The sequence below is a fragment of the Alosa alosa genome, chromosome 24 (genome assembly GCF_017589495.1).
Source record: "Alosa alosa isolate M-15738 ecotype Scorff River chromosome 24, AALO_Geno_1.1, whole genome shotgun sequence".
NCBI classification, from domain to species: Eukaryota; Metazoa; Chordata; class Actinopteri; order Clupeiformes; family Clupeidae; genus Alosa; species Alosa alosa.
The window spans coordinates 26,147,364-26,165,161 of record NC_063212.1 but is presented as its reverse complement, the minus strand read 5'-3'; the positions used below and the strand labels follow the sequence as shown (position 1 = coordinate 26,165,161).

Genomic DNA, 17,798 nt, shown 5'->3' with positions numbered 1-17,798 from the left:
CTACATTCAGATTCAGCTTTTGCCAAAGGACGCTATTTGAGCAGTGTAGACTATAATCACACAATTATGTGCACGTGTACTCGCATTAGGCTACTGCAGTGCAAGTTTCTGAGTAACAATAGCCTCTATGGCGTTTAGCCTAACAAAAGTCCTTCAAAACAGTCTCCCGACAACTTCCAAGTCTCTTCCAACTCTGTTTCTAAATTTAGGTTGATTCTGAATCAAAGACTTTGCTAAGTGAGTGCAGATGTCTACTTCACCAAAGCTATTGCTGTCAACAATGCAGATCTGCAGATGCAGATCTCCTTCAGTATTAGGCTACCTCTATCCATAGGCTAGGAGTAGCCTACAGACTGACACTTGATCACAGATAAAACACGCCCTCTTGTGGCCATCAGGTTAAGGTAATCTAATGTATGGCCGGATTATATGTCCATTGCTTTTAGTGTAGGGCGGTAGGTCCTATATACTACTTTACTTTACTACTACGTTACCCACTTTCTGACAATCGAGTAAACACAATAATTTGGAGTGAGACTTCTTACTGAAACTGAGGTGTGAACCATGGTGCTATAATCAAATTGGCCACTAGAGGGCAGGGTGCTCAAGAGGCTGAAACTCAGGGCCCAGAAGGAGAGCTGGTTCCACTAGTGAAGCCCTGCTGACCATAGACATACTGTAATAGAGATGATCTATGCTGCTGATATGCAGTCTAGTTGTAGAGTAGCCTACTTACCTGTACCAGCTCTCTGGGTCACCCTTTGCATCATTAAACAGTAAATAATAATGGTTATCCTGTTTACACCATTAAACAGGAAATAATAATGGTTATGCTGTTTACACCATTAAACAGTAAATAATAATAGTTATCCTGTTTACACCATTAAACAGTAAATAATAATACTATCCTGTTTTGGATTTGGCATTGAAAACTCAGTCCTGGGTTATTTATTAGATTTGTGAACGGAGAATAAATACTCATTTGAAGTGTATTATTGCATCCATTTTAACAGTATGAAAATAGGTAAAAATGTTGTTGTTAGATGTAAGGAACTAAAGGTCTGTACACCCTATTATTGACAAAATAAACATTAAATTACAATACATTAAAAGGAAATGTGTCATTTATATATATGAATACTTTGAATACTTAAAAAACAAACCTATATTGGGTCATGAAGAAGCTAATCTATCCACCATTGCTTTTAAGAATAGTAAAGAGTATAGGTCTAAATAGTATAGATATTCGCCGGCTCTGCCATGACACACGTCTGAGAAACTCCATCGCTTGTTCTAGCCGGTGCCAGGCGTGTATGTGTGTAGTGCAGTAAAGCAATTTGTTACATTGTGAGGCTGCGAGACTTTCTGTCTCTTGAGTCCGCCGGCCTGCCGGTCCAAAGTTGCAAAGGAGTTTTTTTCTGCTCACAGACGCTAGGGGGAAGTGAGACAGCCATTCGCCACAGAAAAACTCATATAACCATTCCAATGACTCCAAAGCTGTGAAGTTAAGGTAAAATAAGCTAAATAAACTGTATAGTTTCCCTTTAAGTTTATTTAATTAAATGAACTTTAGGTAAATATTTTTCTTTTTTTTTGGTCAGGGAATATTAGAATCTGCCATGCAGCCTCTCATAGATCAGTCCCTGGCTACAAGTGCAAGTAAATATACTTACACATTTCTGTCAGCATAAGTATAAAATATAAGTACCAAGTATATACTTAAACCTTTATGTAATACTTCTCACTTATAAGCCAAGTATACTTAAGTATAAATCAAATTAGGATATCTCTGATCAGTACACGAAAAAGTAAACTATACATATACTTGGTTAAAAATAAGTATACCAGTAGCCTACACTACACTACCATAAGCTTTTTGGTGAGGGCTGCCAGAGTGTTTTGAATCCACTCCCTTTTTGGCTGCGTCTGCGTTAATTCATGGACGTCATTGTCTCGCATCTTAATTTAAAAATCCCAAATAGGCCCACAAGCGCCGGCATGGGGCGGTGAGATGTCGCCTGGCGATGCGACTACTAAATAGACAGTGTAGCACTGCCGCCAAGTGGTGAGTCATTGCACTGTACTCTAGAGCCCTCATACTGAAACCGTTTGAAACCACTGTTTCACACTCTTCCTCAGTTGCACACACGCACGCGCGCGCATACACACACGCATGCGCGCGCATACACACACACACACACACACACACACACACTCTAAACACACACACACACACACACACACACACACACACACACTCTAAACACACACACGCACGCACACACACACACACACACGCACACTAAACACACACACACACACACACACACACACACACACTAAACACACACACAGGGAGATTGTATCTTCACCCAGGTTGACAGACCTGACTGATAGTGACCTCTAAGGAAGACCACCACCTCGGCCGCAGTGAACAGGAAGTGAGTCGGACACTCTGTGGTCGGAGGCTGCTGCGCGTCGCCATGGCGACAGTGTGCAGAAGTGTTAAAATAGTGTTTGTGAGAAGAAGAGAAACCTCAGAAGCTGACACTTTAATATTCACGCCGTTAGTCATGAAGCTACTGATACAGCTAGAGTGGAAAACACACACACACACACACATACAGTACACACATGCTGATATGACATTTCAAATATATTATTTAAAAAACAAATGTTCTCTCAAGCAGATAGCAATGGACAGAAATGCAGCGAGCAGTCGTGTCCACCCTGAGGCCCAAGGCCCTGTACTTCTCTCTACAACTCAGGGTGTGTGGTATTGCTCCATCAGGGTGCACCTCATAAATACACACACACACACACACTCTCTCTCTCACACACACACACACACACACTCTCTCTCTCTGTCTCATACTCTCTCTCTCACACACACACACACACACACACTCTCTCTCTCTCTCTCTCTCTGTCTCATACTCTCTCACACACACACACACACACTCTCTCTCTCTGTCTCATACTCTCTCTCTCACACACACACACACACACTCTCCTCTCTCTCTCTCTCATACTCTCTCTCACACACACACACACACCTCTCTCTCTCTCTCTCTGTCTCATACTCTCTCTCTCTCACACACACACACACACTCTCTCTCTCGGTCTCATATCTCTCACACACACACACACACACACTCTCTCTGTCTCTCTGTCTCATACTCTCTCTCTCACACACACACACTCTCTCTCTGTCTCTCTCTCTCTCATACTCTCTCATACTCTCTCTCTCTCACACACACACACACTCTCTCCTCTGTCTCATACTCTCTCTCTCACACACACACACTCTCTCTCTGTCTCTCTCTCTCTCACACACACACACACTCTCTCTCTGTCTCTCTCTCTCTCACACACACACACACACACACACACACACACTCTCTCTCTCTCTATCTGTCTCTCTCTCTCATACTCTCTCTCATACTCTCTCTCTCACACACACACACACTCTCTCTGTCTCTCTCTCTCTCATACTCTCTCTCTCTCTCATTGTTTATTACACACACACACTCTCTCTCTTTGTCTCATACTTATACTCTCTTTCACACACACACACTCTCTTTCTCTCTCTCTCTCCTCTCCCCTTACTTATTACTCTCTCTCTCACACACACACACACACACACTCTCTCTCTCTCTATCTGTCTCTGTCTCTCTCTCTCTCTCATACTCTCTCTCTCTCTCTCTCTCTCTCACTCACACACACACACACACACACACACATTTGCCATCTCAAGTAAGCCTGTAGGAGCATATTGGACAGATAAGTCGCTGCTGTAAAGTTACATGGAGCAAATTCTCTCCTTTTCTCGCATCTCTTTATCCCTCTCTTCTTCTTCTCATCTTTCTCTCTCTACTTCATCCCTTTCTTCAGCTGGATGGTCTCGTAGGTGTCCTGGGCGTGAGGGGACAGACCCTGGGAGGGGGAAAGGGTCATTATTATTTATGTGTGGAAAAGACCAGAAGCTTGTTGAGTGAAAGGACAGTCAAGTGCTGCCGACTTCTCTGATGTGTGTGTGTGCTAAACGCTAATGTGGGGGTGAAATAAAAAAAAAAAATCTTACTTCATATATGCCCTCTGCCTGTTTCTTCTGTGGAACAAAAATACTATAGTTAGATCTGCTCACCCTTACGCACTCACACACTCTCACTCCACTCACACACACACACACACACACACACACACACACACACACACACACAGTGTAAAAGAGAGAGAGAGAGAGAAAGACAGACCCCATAAAAGCACCTACATAAAAGACCCATTTTCTTCACAACTTTGAACACAAAATGCTTTTCTTCTCTTTTGTAGCAGCATGCTGTTCATTTGAATACATTTAGAAGGTTTGAAACTTTAAAGGCGCTAAAAGTGTGTGTGTGCAAGAGCGAGCCGACAGCACAGATGCATTAGGCCCGAGTGGAGACACGCGGACAAGCAAGAGAGGGGGGAGGAGAGGAGAGGGGGAACACAGAGAGAGGAGAGGAGAGGAGGAACACAGAGAGAAGAGGAGAGGAGAGGAGGAGAGGAGTGAACAGTGTGGAGAGAAGAGGAGCACCGAGAGGAGGAACGGCTGAGTGCGGAGAATAAGCACTATATAAACGAACGCAGGAGAACGGTTGAGTGTGAGAATAAGCTATATAAACGAGGAAGAGGAGGAACAATACATATAAATGGAACGAGGAGCTTTGGAGGAGAATAAGCTATATATAAATGGAACGTGGTTGAGTGTGTGGAGAATAAGCTTATATAAATGGAACGCAGCTGGAGGTGGAGAATAAGCACTATATAAACGGAACGTGTTAAGCACTATATAAATGGAACGTGTTGAGTGTGGAGAATAAGCGCTATATAAACGGAACGTGTTAAGCACTATATAAATGGAACGTGTTGAGTGTGGAGAATAAGCGCTATATAAATGGAACGTGTTGGTCGAGGGGAAAGGAAATGGATGGGTGCTTGTGAACTCTAAGATGAAGTGATAGAGAGAGTAATAGAGAGAGAGAGAAGGGGAAGAGAGGAGGGGTCAGGAGAGTGAGAGAGGAGATAGAGTTAGAGCTGGCTGGCGTTATTTGATGAACATTTGACGGTTGTGTTGGTGTAGAGAGGCGTTGATGTGATGATCTTACCACAGGATAGGCCTCCTTACCCTGAATCCACTGAGGAGAAACAGACACAGGTCACACATCAGCAGAACATTAAACACACACACATGCAGTCAACATCAACATTAAACACACACACATGCAGTCAACATCAACATTAAATTCACACACACACACACATGCAGTCAACGTCAACATTAAACACACATGCAGTGTGTGTTTAAGCTTGCTCTAACATGACTTTGCTTGCAGATTGCCGTCAAATTGTGCTCTCACAACAACCACACCATTATCTTAAATAGGCTAATATCACTCTAAGGTTGCCTTCAAGCAAGCAAAACAATGCTTAGAAAGCAACAGGACACTAGTACAGAGACTGGCATCACAATAAGAGATAGCGGGAAAAAAATTAAAATACGTGAGAAACCCGGAAAAAACTGGAAGGTTGACAGCTATCAGTCAACATCAACACTAAACTCTCACAATCAACATCAACACTAAACTCACACAGTCAACATCAACACTAAACTCTCACAAAATAACATCAACAATAAACTCACACAGTCAACATCAACAGGAAAAAATTAAAATACGTGAGAAACCGGGAAAAAACTGGAAGGTTGACAGCTATCAGTCAACATCAACACTAAACTCTCACAATCAACATCAACACTAAACTCACACAGTCAACATCAACACTAAACTCTCACAGTCAACATCAACACTAAACTCTCACAGTCAACATCAACACTAAACTCTCACATTCAACATCAACACTAAACTCTCAGTCAACATCAACACTAAACTCAATCAACCTCAACACTAAACTCAGTCAACATCAACAATAAACTCTCAGTCAACATCATCACTAAACTCACACAGTTAATATCAACACTAAATTCTCACAGTCAACATCAACACTAAACTCTCACAGTCAACATCAACACTAAACATCAACACTAAACTCTCACAGTCAACATCAACACTAAACTCTCAGTCAACATCAACACTAAACTCAATCAACATCAACACTAAACTCACACAGTTAATATCAACACTAAATTCTCACAGTCAACATCAACACTAAACTCACACAGTTAATATCAACACTAAACTCTCACAGTCAACATCAACACTAAACTCTCAGTCAACATCAACACTACACTCTCAGTCAACATCAACACTAAACTCAGTCAACATCAACACTAAACTCAGTCAACATCAACACTAAACTCACACAGTTAATATTAACACTAAATTATCACAGTCAACATCAACACTAAACTCACACAGTTAATATCAACACTAAACTCTCACAGTCAACATCAACACTAAACTCTCAGTCAACATCAACACTACACTCTCAGTCAACATCAACACTAAACTCAGTCAACATCAACACTAAACTCAGTCAACATCAACACTAATTTCAATCAACATCAACACTAAACTTAGTCAACATCAACACTAAACTCAATCAACATCAACACTAAACTCAGTCAACATAAACACTAAACTCTCAGTCAACATCAACACTAAACTCACACAGTCAACATCAACACTAAACTCACACATTTAATATCAACACTAAATTCTCACAGTCAACATCAACACTAAACTCACACAGTTAATATCAACACAAAACTCACACAGTTAATATCAACACAAAACTCACACAGTTAATATCAACACAAAACTCAAAGATACAGTTAACAGAAACCTGGCTGCAACAAATGATAATTTACAGTTGATTAATCGATTAGTTCTGCCTAAACAATGACTAATCAACTAATCAATTTATCAATTAATTTTGTTACAACTCTAGAAAACTCACAGTGAGGATAAAGAGAGGATGTGAGACACAGTTAACACTTAAAGATAAAGAGAGGATGTGAAAGAGGGAGAGGGGAGATAGAGATAGATAGAGAGAGAGAGCGAGCAAGAGAGAGAGGGGGGGGGTTACAGGAAACCATGTACAGTAGGTGAGTCCCGTGACACTAAACACATTCCAAAAGGTGGCACGTTTTAGCACGTTTCATATGTCTGCACGTCTAATGAGACTGAATTGTTTTCAGTTAGTTGGTTCGAGGTGAGAACATCGGTGCAAGTCTACTCTAAGCAATACCAGAATGCAGCATTCATAATGTTAAATGTGAGGACATCGGTGCAAATCTACTCCAAGCAATAACAGAATGTCTACTCTAAGCAATAACAGAATGCAGCATTCATAATGTTAAATGTGAGGACATCGGTGCAAATCTACTTTAAGCAATAACAGAATGCAGCATTCATAATGTTAAATGTGAGGACATCGGTGCAAATCTATAACAATAACAGAATGCAGCATTCATAATGTTAAATGTGAGGACATCGGTGCAAATCTATAACAATAACAGAATGCAGCATTCATAATGTTGTGAGGACATCGGTGCAAATCTACTCTAAGCAATAACAGAATGCAGCATTCATAATGTTAAATGTGAGGACATCGGTGCAAATCTACTCTAAGCAATAACAGCAAATCATCGGTGCAAATCAATAACAGAATGCAGCATTCATAATGTTGTGAGGACATCAAATCTACTCTAAGGAATGCAGCATTCATAATGTTAAATGTAAAAAATCTGCAAATCTATAACAATAACAGAATGCAGCATTCATAATGTTAAATGTGAGGACATCGGTGCAAATCTATAGCAATAACAGAATGCAGCATTCATAATGTTGTGAGGACATCGGTGCAAATCTATAGCAATAACAGAATGCAGCATTCATAATGTTGTGAGGACATCGGTGCAAATCTACTCTAAGCAATAACAGAATGCAGCATTCATAATGTTAAATGTGAGGACATCGGTGCAAATCTATAGCAATAACAGAATGCAGCATTCATAATGTTAAATGTGGACTATTTGCTCCCACAATAGTCATCCGTGATGCCAAGTATAAGAGTTTCGCTTCTGATATTGTCCCTCCCTTCACACTCTGATCCACTCCATGGCTTTTGGTGGGTGAAACTGAAGATAAACTGGCAAAACTAGTCAGGTTTTGGGAGATCCATTGTCACTTTTATGTACAATGACTATCGGTAGAAGCTCATATTTAATCGCACGCCGTCACTGAATGTGTGTGTGTGTGTATGTTAGGTTGAGTTTGCGGTAGAGAAAGGAGTGTGTGTGTGTGTTACCTTGAGGAGAGAGGAGGAGATGAGAGAGTGCTCATGTGTCAATGTGTTACGTTGAGTCGGTAGATTAGAGAAGAGAGTGTGTGTATTACATTGAGTAGTGTGTGTGTGTGTGTGTGTGTGTGTGTGTGGTACCTTGAGTCGACAGTAGAGCACAGTGAGGATGAGGCCATAGAGGAAGAGGATGCTGTCCAAGATGTAGCAAATCTGGGGCTCGGAGATGGCAGCTACACACACACACGCACACATCATTAATATTATATGAATATCAATCCATACTTGAGCAGTTGCTGACTGTAGTGCAGATCCAAAATAAAGAACTCAAATCAAAATAAACCACGACTCAGTCCCCTTCTCCACACACACACACACACAAACACACAGACACACACACCATGTTAAAAGCTTCACCACATACAAAATGGCGCGCGTGCACACACACACACACACACACACAGGCCCACTCATATTAAAATACATATGTATCTCTGGCAGTCATTAGTAACACAAGCATGCACGCACGCACACCCAGTGTGTTCAGACTGAAAGCATAATACTCGTATTTGACAACTTCACCAGACAGGCCCAATGTGCACAAGGGACTAACATACACTCCCTATATGCTATCAAATCTACAATTTATAACACACACGCACGCACACAAGCACAGCATTGATTGGTTAAACAAAAGCTACAAAAATGACACCCATGTCAGGGGAAAACTTGTCAAACTGGAGTGACATGCTCTGGCTCACATTAGCTAATTAACGTCAGCTGGTGTGAGAACACGTTTAAGTAACGCACGGCTCTTCTGTAGAGTCGTTGTGATGGTTCTACAACACTTTTTTGGGTCGTTTGGTGGGTGCTTCGTCTCCCCCTAGTGCTTTTCTGCGGAAAAAACGAATATGCAACTTTCTGGTCGCGGTCCGAACACATCCGGATGTAACTCGGCGGAAATACTCGAAAATGTAGTCAGATTGTAGTTTCTAAGAAGACTGCGAAAAGGACTCCGACTTGGCTTTTTTGCTGTTGAAATTATAAGTAGCCACACTTGGGTGAACTTCGTTTTTGTGATGTGATTTAATAGTCTCTTGAACAATGTGTTTGTTCGACCGTTTTATTGTGAGCCCTATGTGTTTAGCTTGGTTTCTTGATGGCTAGCTCGCTAGCTAGTGGGGGTTTAGCGTAGCAGTCACTTGCTACCGAAGCTGCAGGGGGAGCTATGTCGTGAAAAATGCGAGCTCAAATCAGGCGAAAACCCAGAAACAGCGAAGGAATAACCAGACCCGCATAGTAAAGCAATTTACAAAAGATTCACTGAACAAAAATGCTGATGTGGTACATGAAAATTTAGCTAAAAATGTGGAGAATGCAATGCAATCAAGCATTTTGGACGATATATTGTCACAAGCTGGCAGAATAGGCAACAGGCCGATGTGCGTTTTATTTGGAGACTGTTTTGCGAGACAGAGACTGAGTTTGCTGCTGATATTCTAGGGATAGCCCGACAAACACGGGACGTCCCCCGGACCTTATGCCGACATTCACGACGTCCCCGATTGGTCCCGAACGTCATGTTCTCTAGCGGACGTTCCAGTGACCTTATTGACGTCCGGAGCAAGTTATCGTTTGGTAATTGTGTGACGTCCGGTGCAGGACTTTCTGGGGACGTCACCGTCAGGTCCCTCGGATGACATTTGCATTTGGTCATTTCAAATACCTTCTAAAGACCCGATAATAACGTTATACCGGGACATGGGGAGGCGCTTGTTTATTCACACATGGCAGCGGAGTTGAGAATCTGGCTACCGGCTGCAGGACGGGAGACATCACATCCATGCACTCGACTTCACGCTACACGCCTGGGGATGACTAAAGTATCTATCTATCTAGTCTGTTAGTCTCTCTAGCAGTAGCTGCATTAGCCTACCGTGAGTCTAAGGCAACATATCATACAGTTTATGAAGTTGTGCGTCTATGAGCAAATTTGAAATTTCAAAGACGCACAACTTCATAAACTGGAAAAGAAGATAATCGCTTAAACTCAAAATGTAGGCCTATGTGCTACATACATTTTGAGTTTAACGTTAATGTATAACGTTACAAACTAGGAAAGGGATTTTATCAAATTCATGTTAGCTGATGTGATGCTTGGTGTAACGTTAGCAAAGTCGCTGTTCTTAGCTTCTAGCTTAGCCTATAATGCGCATTTCTTCAGATAACTGTCATTACTTGATGCATGTAACATGCTCTAAATAGGCAGTGGTTTATTTAACGTAGTCACGTACTTATTATCTGTTTTATTTTCAGAAACACACACACGGACGAATTGGGACTGAACCGACTTTTGGAGCTGAATACAATGCAATAAAACTAGAGGAATGTTAAAAACAGACCACGTAGCATTTGTTTAGGATTGTCTAGCAACAGAAGTGACTACTTAATTTGTAAAGCAAAACGATCCAGCTCTACATTGCAGAAGAATTAAGGATAGGCTACTGCTTCTTCATGACTTGTTTAAATGTCATTGTAATTTATTTGACGATGCTCGTTTAAAAGTGTCAATGATAGCTGTCCCCGATGTTTCAGCAGCTCCTTGTGGAAACATCAAAGAGTGCACATATCCGATGAGATTTCTGACGAGGAGCAAACTCTCTGCTCACCAGAGCCTTGTTTATTAATAAAACAATGATATAGAATAGAAACATCTGGAATCTATTTATTTAATCTTAAAGTTGGCTACAAAAGAGCATTCAGAGAAAACGATACATTTTTCTTTATCTGCAATGTTCCAGGAAGATAGGCTTACATTTATAGGCTGTCCCTGTTTGATGACAGGTCCAAGAAAACGAAGGATATAATGTCAATGCATTCTGTTTCATGTACTTTATTTCATGTTGAGTTTTGCTTCCCAGCATGCATTATGCATTCATTTAGTATTTTTGGCTATTATTAGTTTTTAATATTTTGAAACAATATGGTTTGAACAATTTATCTTAGGCTAGCCTAGGCCTACTCTGATGATGTTTTGAACAATATGCTACGGGATATGCCCATTAAAACGTTGTATTAGTTTATTAAGAAAATGACACCGTAGATGTGAAAGCAGCACATTCTAGCCCGGTATAAATGTCCATGTCTACGCATCATTAGTGTAATGCATTCGGAGGACGTGATTTGTGAAAATATGAGGTGAGTGAAGTTGATTGTGTAGTTGTAGAACAAGTCGTTAATGCGTGTTAATGTTCCGTCTCTCCTAGCAAAGCTGAGACTTACAAGAAAGTAACAGCCTACCATACTAAATCGCGCTTCATGTTGTTTTTTTTTTTTACCATCGCGGAAATATAAATGTCACAAGATAACGTCAGCGGTAACCATTACAGGATCGCCCTTCAAAAGTCTCGTGGACGCCTTTTTAGACCTCCCAACAGAGGTCCGCTGGACGAAAGGAACCCTACACAATGTCGAGGAGGTGACGTTCGCCAGGGGACCTTTAGGGGACGTCGCCAGGACTTTATTTTGTTTACTGGGAGGCTACAACATAGCCAATGTACGACTTTAGCCTTTTAATATATTTGCTGCATTGGATCAGTCTCTCTAGAACAGGCAAGGGCTTTCTAGCCTCACGTCAGCAGCGCTGCATCACCCATATAGCCTACATTAAAACAACCAGCGGATGGTGGGCGGGTGCGGTTTTGAAAAAAGTGTGTGTGCCTCTCTCTCGCTCAGAGGGGAGGGAGAGGCTGAGGGTCGATCCAGCATGGATTCTAAACTCTGTGGTGGATAGGATCTACAATTAGGTGTTAACAATACTACTATGCTTTAGGGTCGGCACTCCTGGTGCTATTGCCACACATTGTAGTTATCCTGTTTATTCGCTTGGAAAATCGCCACGCTTCATGTTATGTGGCGTGAGACATTTCTATCAACTACTCGCGTAACTGTATTTAAGTCGGAAAACGTGGATGTTTTTGATTACTTCTACGGCTAGTTACGGCAAAGCCCGCTAGCATAGCAACATGCTAACACAGTCCAGCCGCGCACCAGAGCGTTTGAGTGCACGTATCGACACGGGAGAGGTATGACTCAACTTGTGAAAGTTAAGGTAAGAACATATATTACTACTGACATTGGGTGGCGTGTTCCTTTAAGTAACGCACAGCTCTTCTGTATAGTTAACACAACAGAGAGAACACGTTTAAGTAACGCACGGCTCTTCTGTATAGTTAACACAACAGAGAGAACACGTTTAAGTAACGCACGGCTCTTCTGTATAGTTAACACAACAGAGAACACGTTTAAGTAACGCACGGCTCTTCTGTATAGTTAAAACAACAGAGAGAACACGTTTAAGTAACGCACGACTCTTCTCTATGGCTAACATACTCAACATATGCTATACACAGGCCGACTCAACATACACAACAGACTGAACGTCACAAACTGACATCTCTCCACGACTGAGAACTCAATAAACTGGACATCTCTCCACGACTGAGAACTCAATAAACTGGACATCTCTCCACGACTGAGAACTCAGAAATGGACTCTGATGTGCGTGCAGCTACGCACCTGTTAATTGGGCATGGATAGATTATGTGTGTGTGTGTGTCTAGGCCATAATGCAGCTACGCACCTGTGAATTGGGCATGGATAGATTATGTGTGTGTGTGTGTCTAGGCCATAATGCAGCTACGCACCTGTGAATTGGGCATGGATAGATTATGTGTGTGTGTGTCTCAGGCCATAATGCAGCCACGCACCTGTGAATTGGGCATGGATAGATTATGTGTGTGTGTGTGTCTAGGCCATAAATGCAGCTACGCACCTGTGAATTGGGCATGGATAGATTATGTGTGTGTGTGTGTCTAGAGAGGCCATAATGCAGCTACGCACCTGTGAATTGGGCATGGATAGATTATGTGTGTGTGTGTGTCTAGGCCATAATGCAGCTACGCACCTGTGAATTGGGCATGGATAGATTATGTGTGTGTGTGTGTCTAGGCCATAATGCAGCTACGCACCTGTGAATTGGGCATGGATAGATTATGTGTGTGTGTGTGTCTAGGCCATAATGCAGCTCACGCACCTGTGAATTGGGCATGGATAGATTATGTGTGTGTGTGTGTCTAGGCCATAATGCAGCTCACGCACCTGTGAATTGGGCATGGATAGATTATGTGTGTGTGTGTGTCTAGGCCATAATGCAGCTACGCACCTGTGAATTGGGCATGGATAGATTATGTGCGTGTGTGTGTCTAGGCCATAATGCAGCTACGCACCTGTTAATTGGGCATGGATAGATTATGTGCGTGTGTGTGCACCTGTTAATTGGGCATGGATAGATTATGTGCGTGTGTGTGTAGGCCATAATGTCTAAACCCTCTGCAGTACCTGTGATGCAGTAACTGCATGCAAATGTACGCACACACACACAGTCAAACTGTCACTCATACATACAAACACAATAATAATATAATAAAACATTTTATTTATAATGCCCTTTCCATTAAAGATCTCAACGTGCTACAGATAGAAATACACACGCACACACACACACACATTCACACACGCACGCACACAGTCAACATCATAAAAAGTGCTCCATAAACATTTTCTTTGATCGTATCTTAATGTTCAGGAAAAAAAACATTATTTCACAATCCCCATCATATCAGATCATGTGTATGTGTGTGTGTGTGTGTGTGTGTGTGTATGTGCTAGGCTTGTGCAAAATTCAGAATTGAATTGAATCTTGAATTGAGGTCAAAAACAGGATCTAAACATACAATTTGAATTTGAATTAAAGGAAGTAGAATTTCAAATCAATTCATATACATTATTTAAGGGTTTGTTTAACAATGAAGCTTCACAGGATATGACATACCGGACAATAAAGACTCTATACTCATCAAACACACAACTTATAACAGTAACCAATTACATTTCCAGTCACCTTCCCAACACTGAATGTGTGTGAGATTCAGCACATTCTTTCTGTTGTGTGACTGTGGAATTGCCATGAATTTAATTCCACTTCCTGTCATTCCAATTCCAATTCAACCTGGAGCCAATTCAATTCAAATTCCAATGCATGAATGGAGAATGGATTTTACACAAGGCTGGCGAGCATTCAAATTCCTCTGAGGAGGTAGTTCTTTGCGAACATACAGTGGAATTGGACGTGAGTTTGATGAAGAGAACAATGTGATTACCGTTACAAAGGAATGCTAACAACAAATCATTCAAATTTAGCTGTTCAAAGAAAATATGTTCACCATGAACGTCCACTACTGTGCGGCAAATTTGAACACACCTCTGGTGTGTGTGTGTGTGTGTGTGTGTGTGTGTGTATGCTCCTAGCCCTTCACACTGTTAAGTAGAGTGTGAGGAGTGTGTGTGTGTGGGTTACATTGAGTAGAGACAGAAGTGAGTACCTGTGCCGTTCTGTTCAGTACACGCCCATGTAAACGCAGTTCTGTTCAGTACATGCCAATGTAAACGCAGTTCTATTCAGTACATGTCAATGTAGACGCAGTTCTATTCAGTACATGCCAATGTAGACGCAGTTCTATTCAGTACATGTCAGTGTAAACATTCTATTCAGTACATGTCAATGTAGACGCAGTTCTATTCAGTACATGTCAATGTAGACGCAGTTCTATTCAGTACATGCCAATGTAAACGCAGTTCTATTCAGTACATGCCAATGTAGACGCAGTTCTATTCAGTACATGTCAGTGTAAACATTCTATTCAGTACATGTCAGTGTAAACGCAGTTCTGTTCAGTACATGCCAGTGTAAACGCAGTTCTCTTCAGTACGTCAGTGTAAACAATGTTCTGTTCAGTACATGCCAGTGTAAACGCAGTTCTGTTCAGTACGTCAGTGTAAACAATGTTCTTTTCAGTACATGCCAGTGTAGACGATGTTAAGAATGACCTGACTGGTTTGATCTCTGTCCTGCCCGTCAGTGGTGATGGTGGCTAGTTCTGTTTTGACCGCAAGAGAAGCACTTCTCTTTTCTCATGAGTCGACGAATTCTGTTCTGTTTTCTTACCATTACTACAGTAATGACGATCCTTTTACCACATGGGCCTTACAAGTTTGCTTTAAGCTAAAAAGAGGCCTACAGAGGCATAGGCTTACAGGCAGCTAATTGGATCAATTAAACCTTTATGTTGACTGATATGAAATTCATCTCTAGGCGTAGATCTGGGGTGTCAAACTCATATGAGTGGGCTGGATTTGTTGGATTTGTTGGTCGACCTCGTGGGGGGCAGTCATTGTCATGGTCATCATCATTATTATGCATGGGTAGTGCTGTTTGATGATATCACTTATGAGCACACAAGTAAATAATGTACTGCTGTCATATAGCCTACTCTTTCTAGCTCTTTCTCTCTTGAAATGCCCGACTTCTATGTTAGTTTTTCTGCTTATTCCTTCCTGAGGATGGTTTGTAGTGCTAGGTTTAATCATAGAAATATTGTTTATTACACATTGTTGAAGACAACTGGATGTGAATATCTTTTTTTCTAATTTTCCCTTCCTGCCCAAAATATCTGGGGCGCCGTATAAAACCTGCTGGCGGGTCTGATCTGGCCCCCGGGAGTCTCAGAAACGTTGTTCTAGGTGTTAGTCTCGCACACGCAGAAAGCTGTCTACGCAGAACCCAGTTCCTCTTCTCTTTGCTGCGGACCACAAGTCCTTCAGCACTGTGCGCTCATACAGGGTCAAGCAGGGTCACATATCTAACGTTTTAGGTTTGGTTTTGTTTTTTCTCTTTTTGTGTGCTTCCTGTGCACCAGAATATGAGGAACAGAAGCCACGTCAGAAGGAGCTCTAGAACGATTAAGATGGAGTGAAGATAATGATGTGATATGTGTGTACTGTGTGTGTGTGTGTTGGATCCTGGCAACATTTATCACATGAACACTTCTGTGGAGAAGCTACATGAAATAATAATGAAATGTAATTGCACATAATTATCTAATTAATTCCGTATTCACCCTCGTCATTATATGGACATAATAGGTCACATTTATATATAAACACTGTCGGTTTCATTTCTTGGTCTGACTTGCGGAACTGCTAACATTTGAAACGGTGATAAGTAGAGGTGTAACAATTCACTAGTCGTCAATTATTGGTGATTAGTCATCAACAACCATTCAATAAATCCCCAACTATTGTGATGATTGACTCATTTTGAGCAACTTTTTTTTAGAGGGAATAAAAACTAAATATTCTCTGACTTTAGCTTCTTCTACTTAAATACTGATCTGGATCCCATGCTCCTCTCTGGCTGCGGACTGTAACTGTGACTTTGAGGAGCGGGCGAAACAAGACTTAAGAGCTTTGAGGAGCGGGTGAAACAAGACTTAAGAGCTTTGAGGAGCGGGTGAAACAAGACTTAAGAGCTCTTGGGCTTTGGGACGTACTGATCACAATTACTTACCATTTTCAGACATTTTATAGACTTATCAACATCTAAATTGAGAAACCATTGTATGTTGCAACCGATCATAGAGTCATTTCCCTTTTGCGATTAGAGTTAAGACAGTAGATTTGTGATATTCACCCTCAACAGAAAAGTTGTAAATTCGCATGAAAAATGTCCACATCAACAGCAGCATTTCTCTGGTTAGGTGTGCTCTGAGACCGCCTACTCCACTAAGCCATCTCCATCTATCCACTAGGGTGGCACGGTAAAACCCTCTTGCTAAGAGACACAAACACACTTTCACACAGATGATATACCTGGTTATTGTATTTTAAACTAAATAAGTTTGTGAAACAGAGAGGTTAACATGAATTCTGCAGAAGGCTGCTTCCGACCTATTGGCCATCAGTTTCCTTTAGCCGTGCTAGCTACAGGCCATTGCCTGGAAACCGACCTCATAGGGGACTACACACACACACACACACACACACACACACACACACACACACACACACTGACCTGCGTGGTCGAAACACATCCACAGAGGTATGGCGGAGAGGAGGGTGCGTGAGGTCTTCATGTTCCAAAACACACTCACAGAACCCGAGTGAACGATGGTGATGGAGTGAGAGCGGAGCGGAGTGAGAGTGGCGTTCAGGCTTCTCAGGAGTCGGGCGTTTGAACTGACGGAAAGAAGTGGTGTGTGTGTGTCTGACTTTGTGTGTGGGGAGGGGAGGTGGGGGGGCTGGCTGGGTTTGAGGAAACTGTGGTTGCGGTGTGTCCATTTTAACTTCAGACCCCTCCTACTTCAGAGCTGTAGGCAAGATTGACACAAACACACACACAGCTACATCACTTACCCTTTACTCTGTCACACATACACACACACACATATATTATATATATATATATATATATATATATATATATATATGCCAGTGGAGCCCTTCACACCAGCGAGCCCTTCAGCCCTTCACACCAGCGAGTGACCTCACTTCCTGTTTATACACAGCTAAAATTCCATTCCCCCACCTCCCTCACAGAC

The 17,798-nt window shown here is 41.8% G+C and overlaps 2 protein-coding genes across 2 annotated transcripts in view; both read right to left on the bottom strand.

Moving 5' to 3' along the window:
- hacd4 (3-hydroxyacyl-CoA dehydratase 4) overlaps positions 1-36 on the bottom strand; it is a 9,535-nt gene extending 9,499 nt beyond the window's left edge. The window contains exon 1 of the mRNA XM_048236331.1: positions 1-36. This exon is cut by the window's left edge and continues 390 nt beyond it. The gene's annotated coding sequence lies outside the window, so the exon portion shown is untranslated.
- Positions 37-3,672: 3,636 nt separating this feature from the next.
- On the bottom strand, positions 3,673-17,466 carry fcer1g (Fc epsilon receptor IgFc epsilon receptor Ig). Its single transcript, XM_048236617.1, has 5 exons — positions 17,273-17,466; positions 8,443-8,534; positions 5,148-5,177; positions 4,085-4,111; positions 3,673-3,936 (listed from the first exon to the last, which is right to left on the bottom strand). Exons 1-5 carry the CDS (start codon positions 17,331-17,333, stop codon positions 3,874-3,876), a joined length of 273 nt encoding a protein of 90 aa, XP_048092574.1. The 5' UTR covers positions 17,334-17,466; the 3' UTR covers positions 3,673-3,873.
- Between the last annotated feature and the right edge of the window lie 332 nt (positions 17,467-17,798).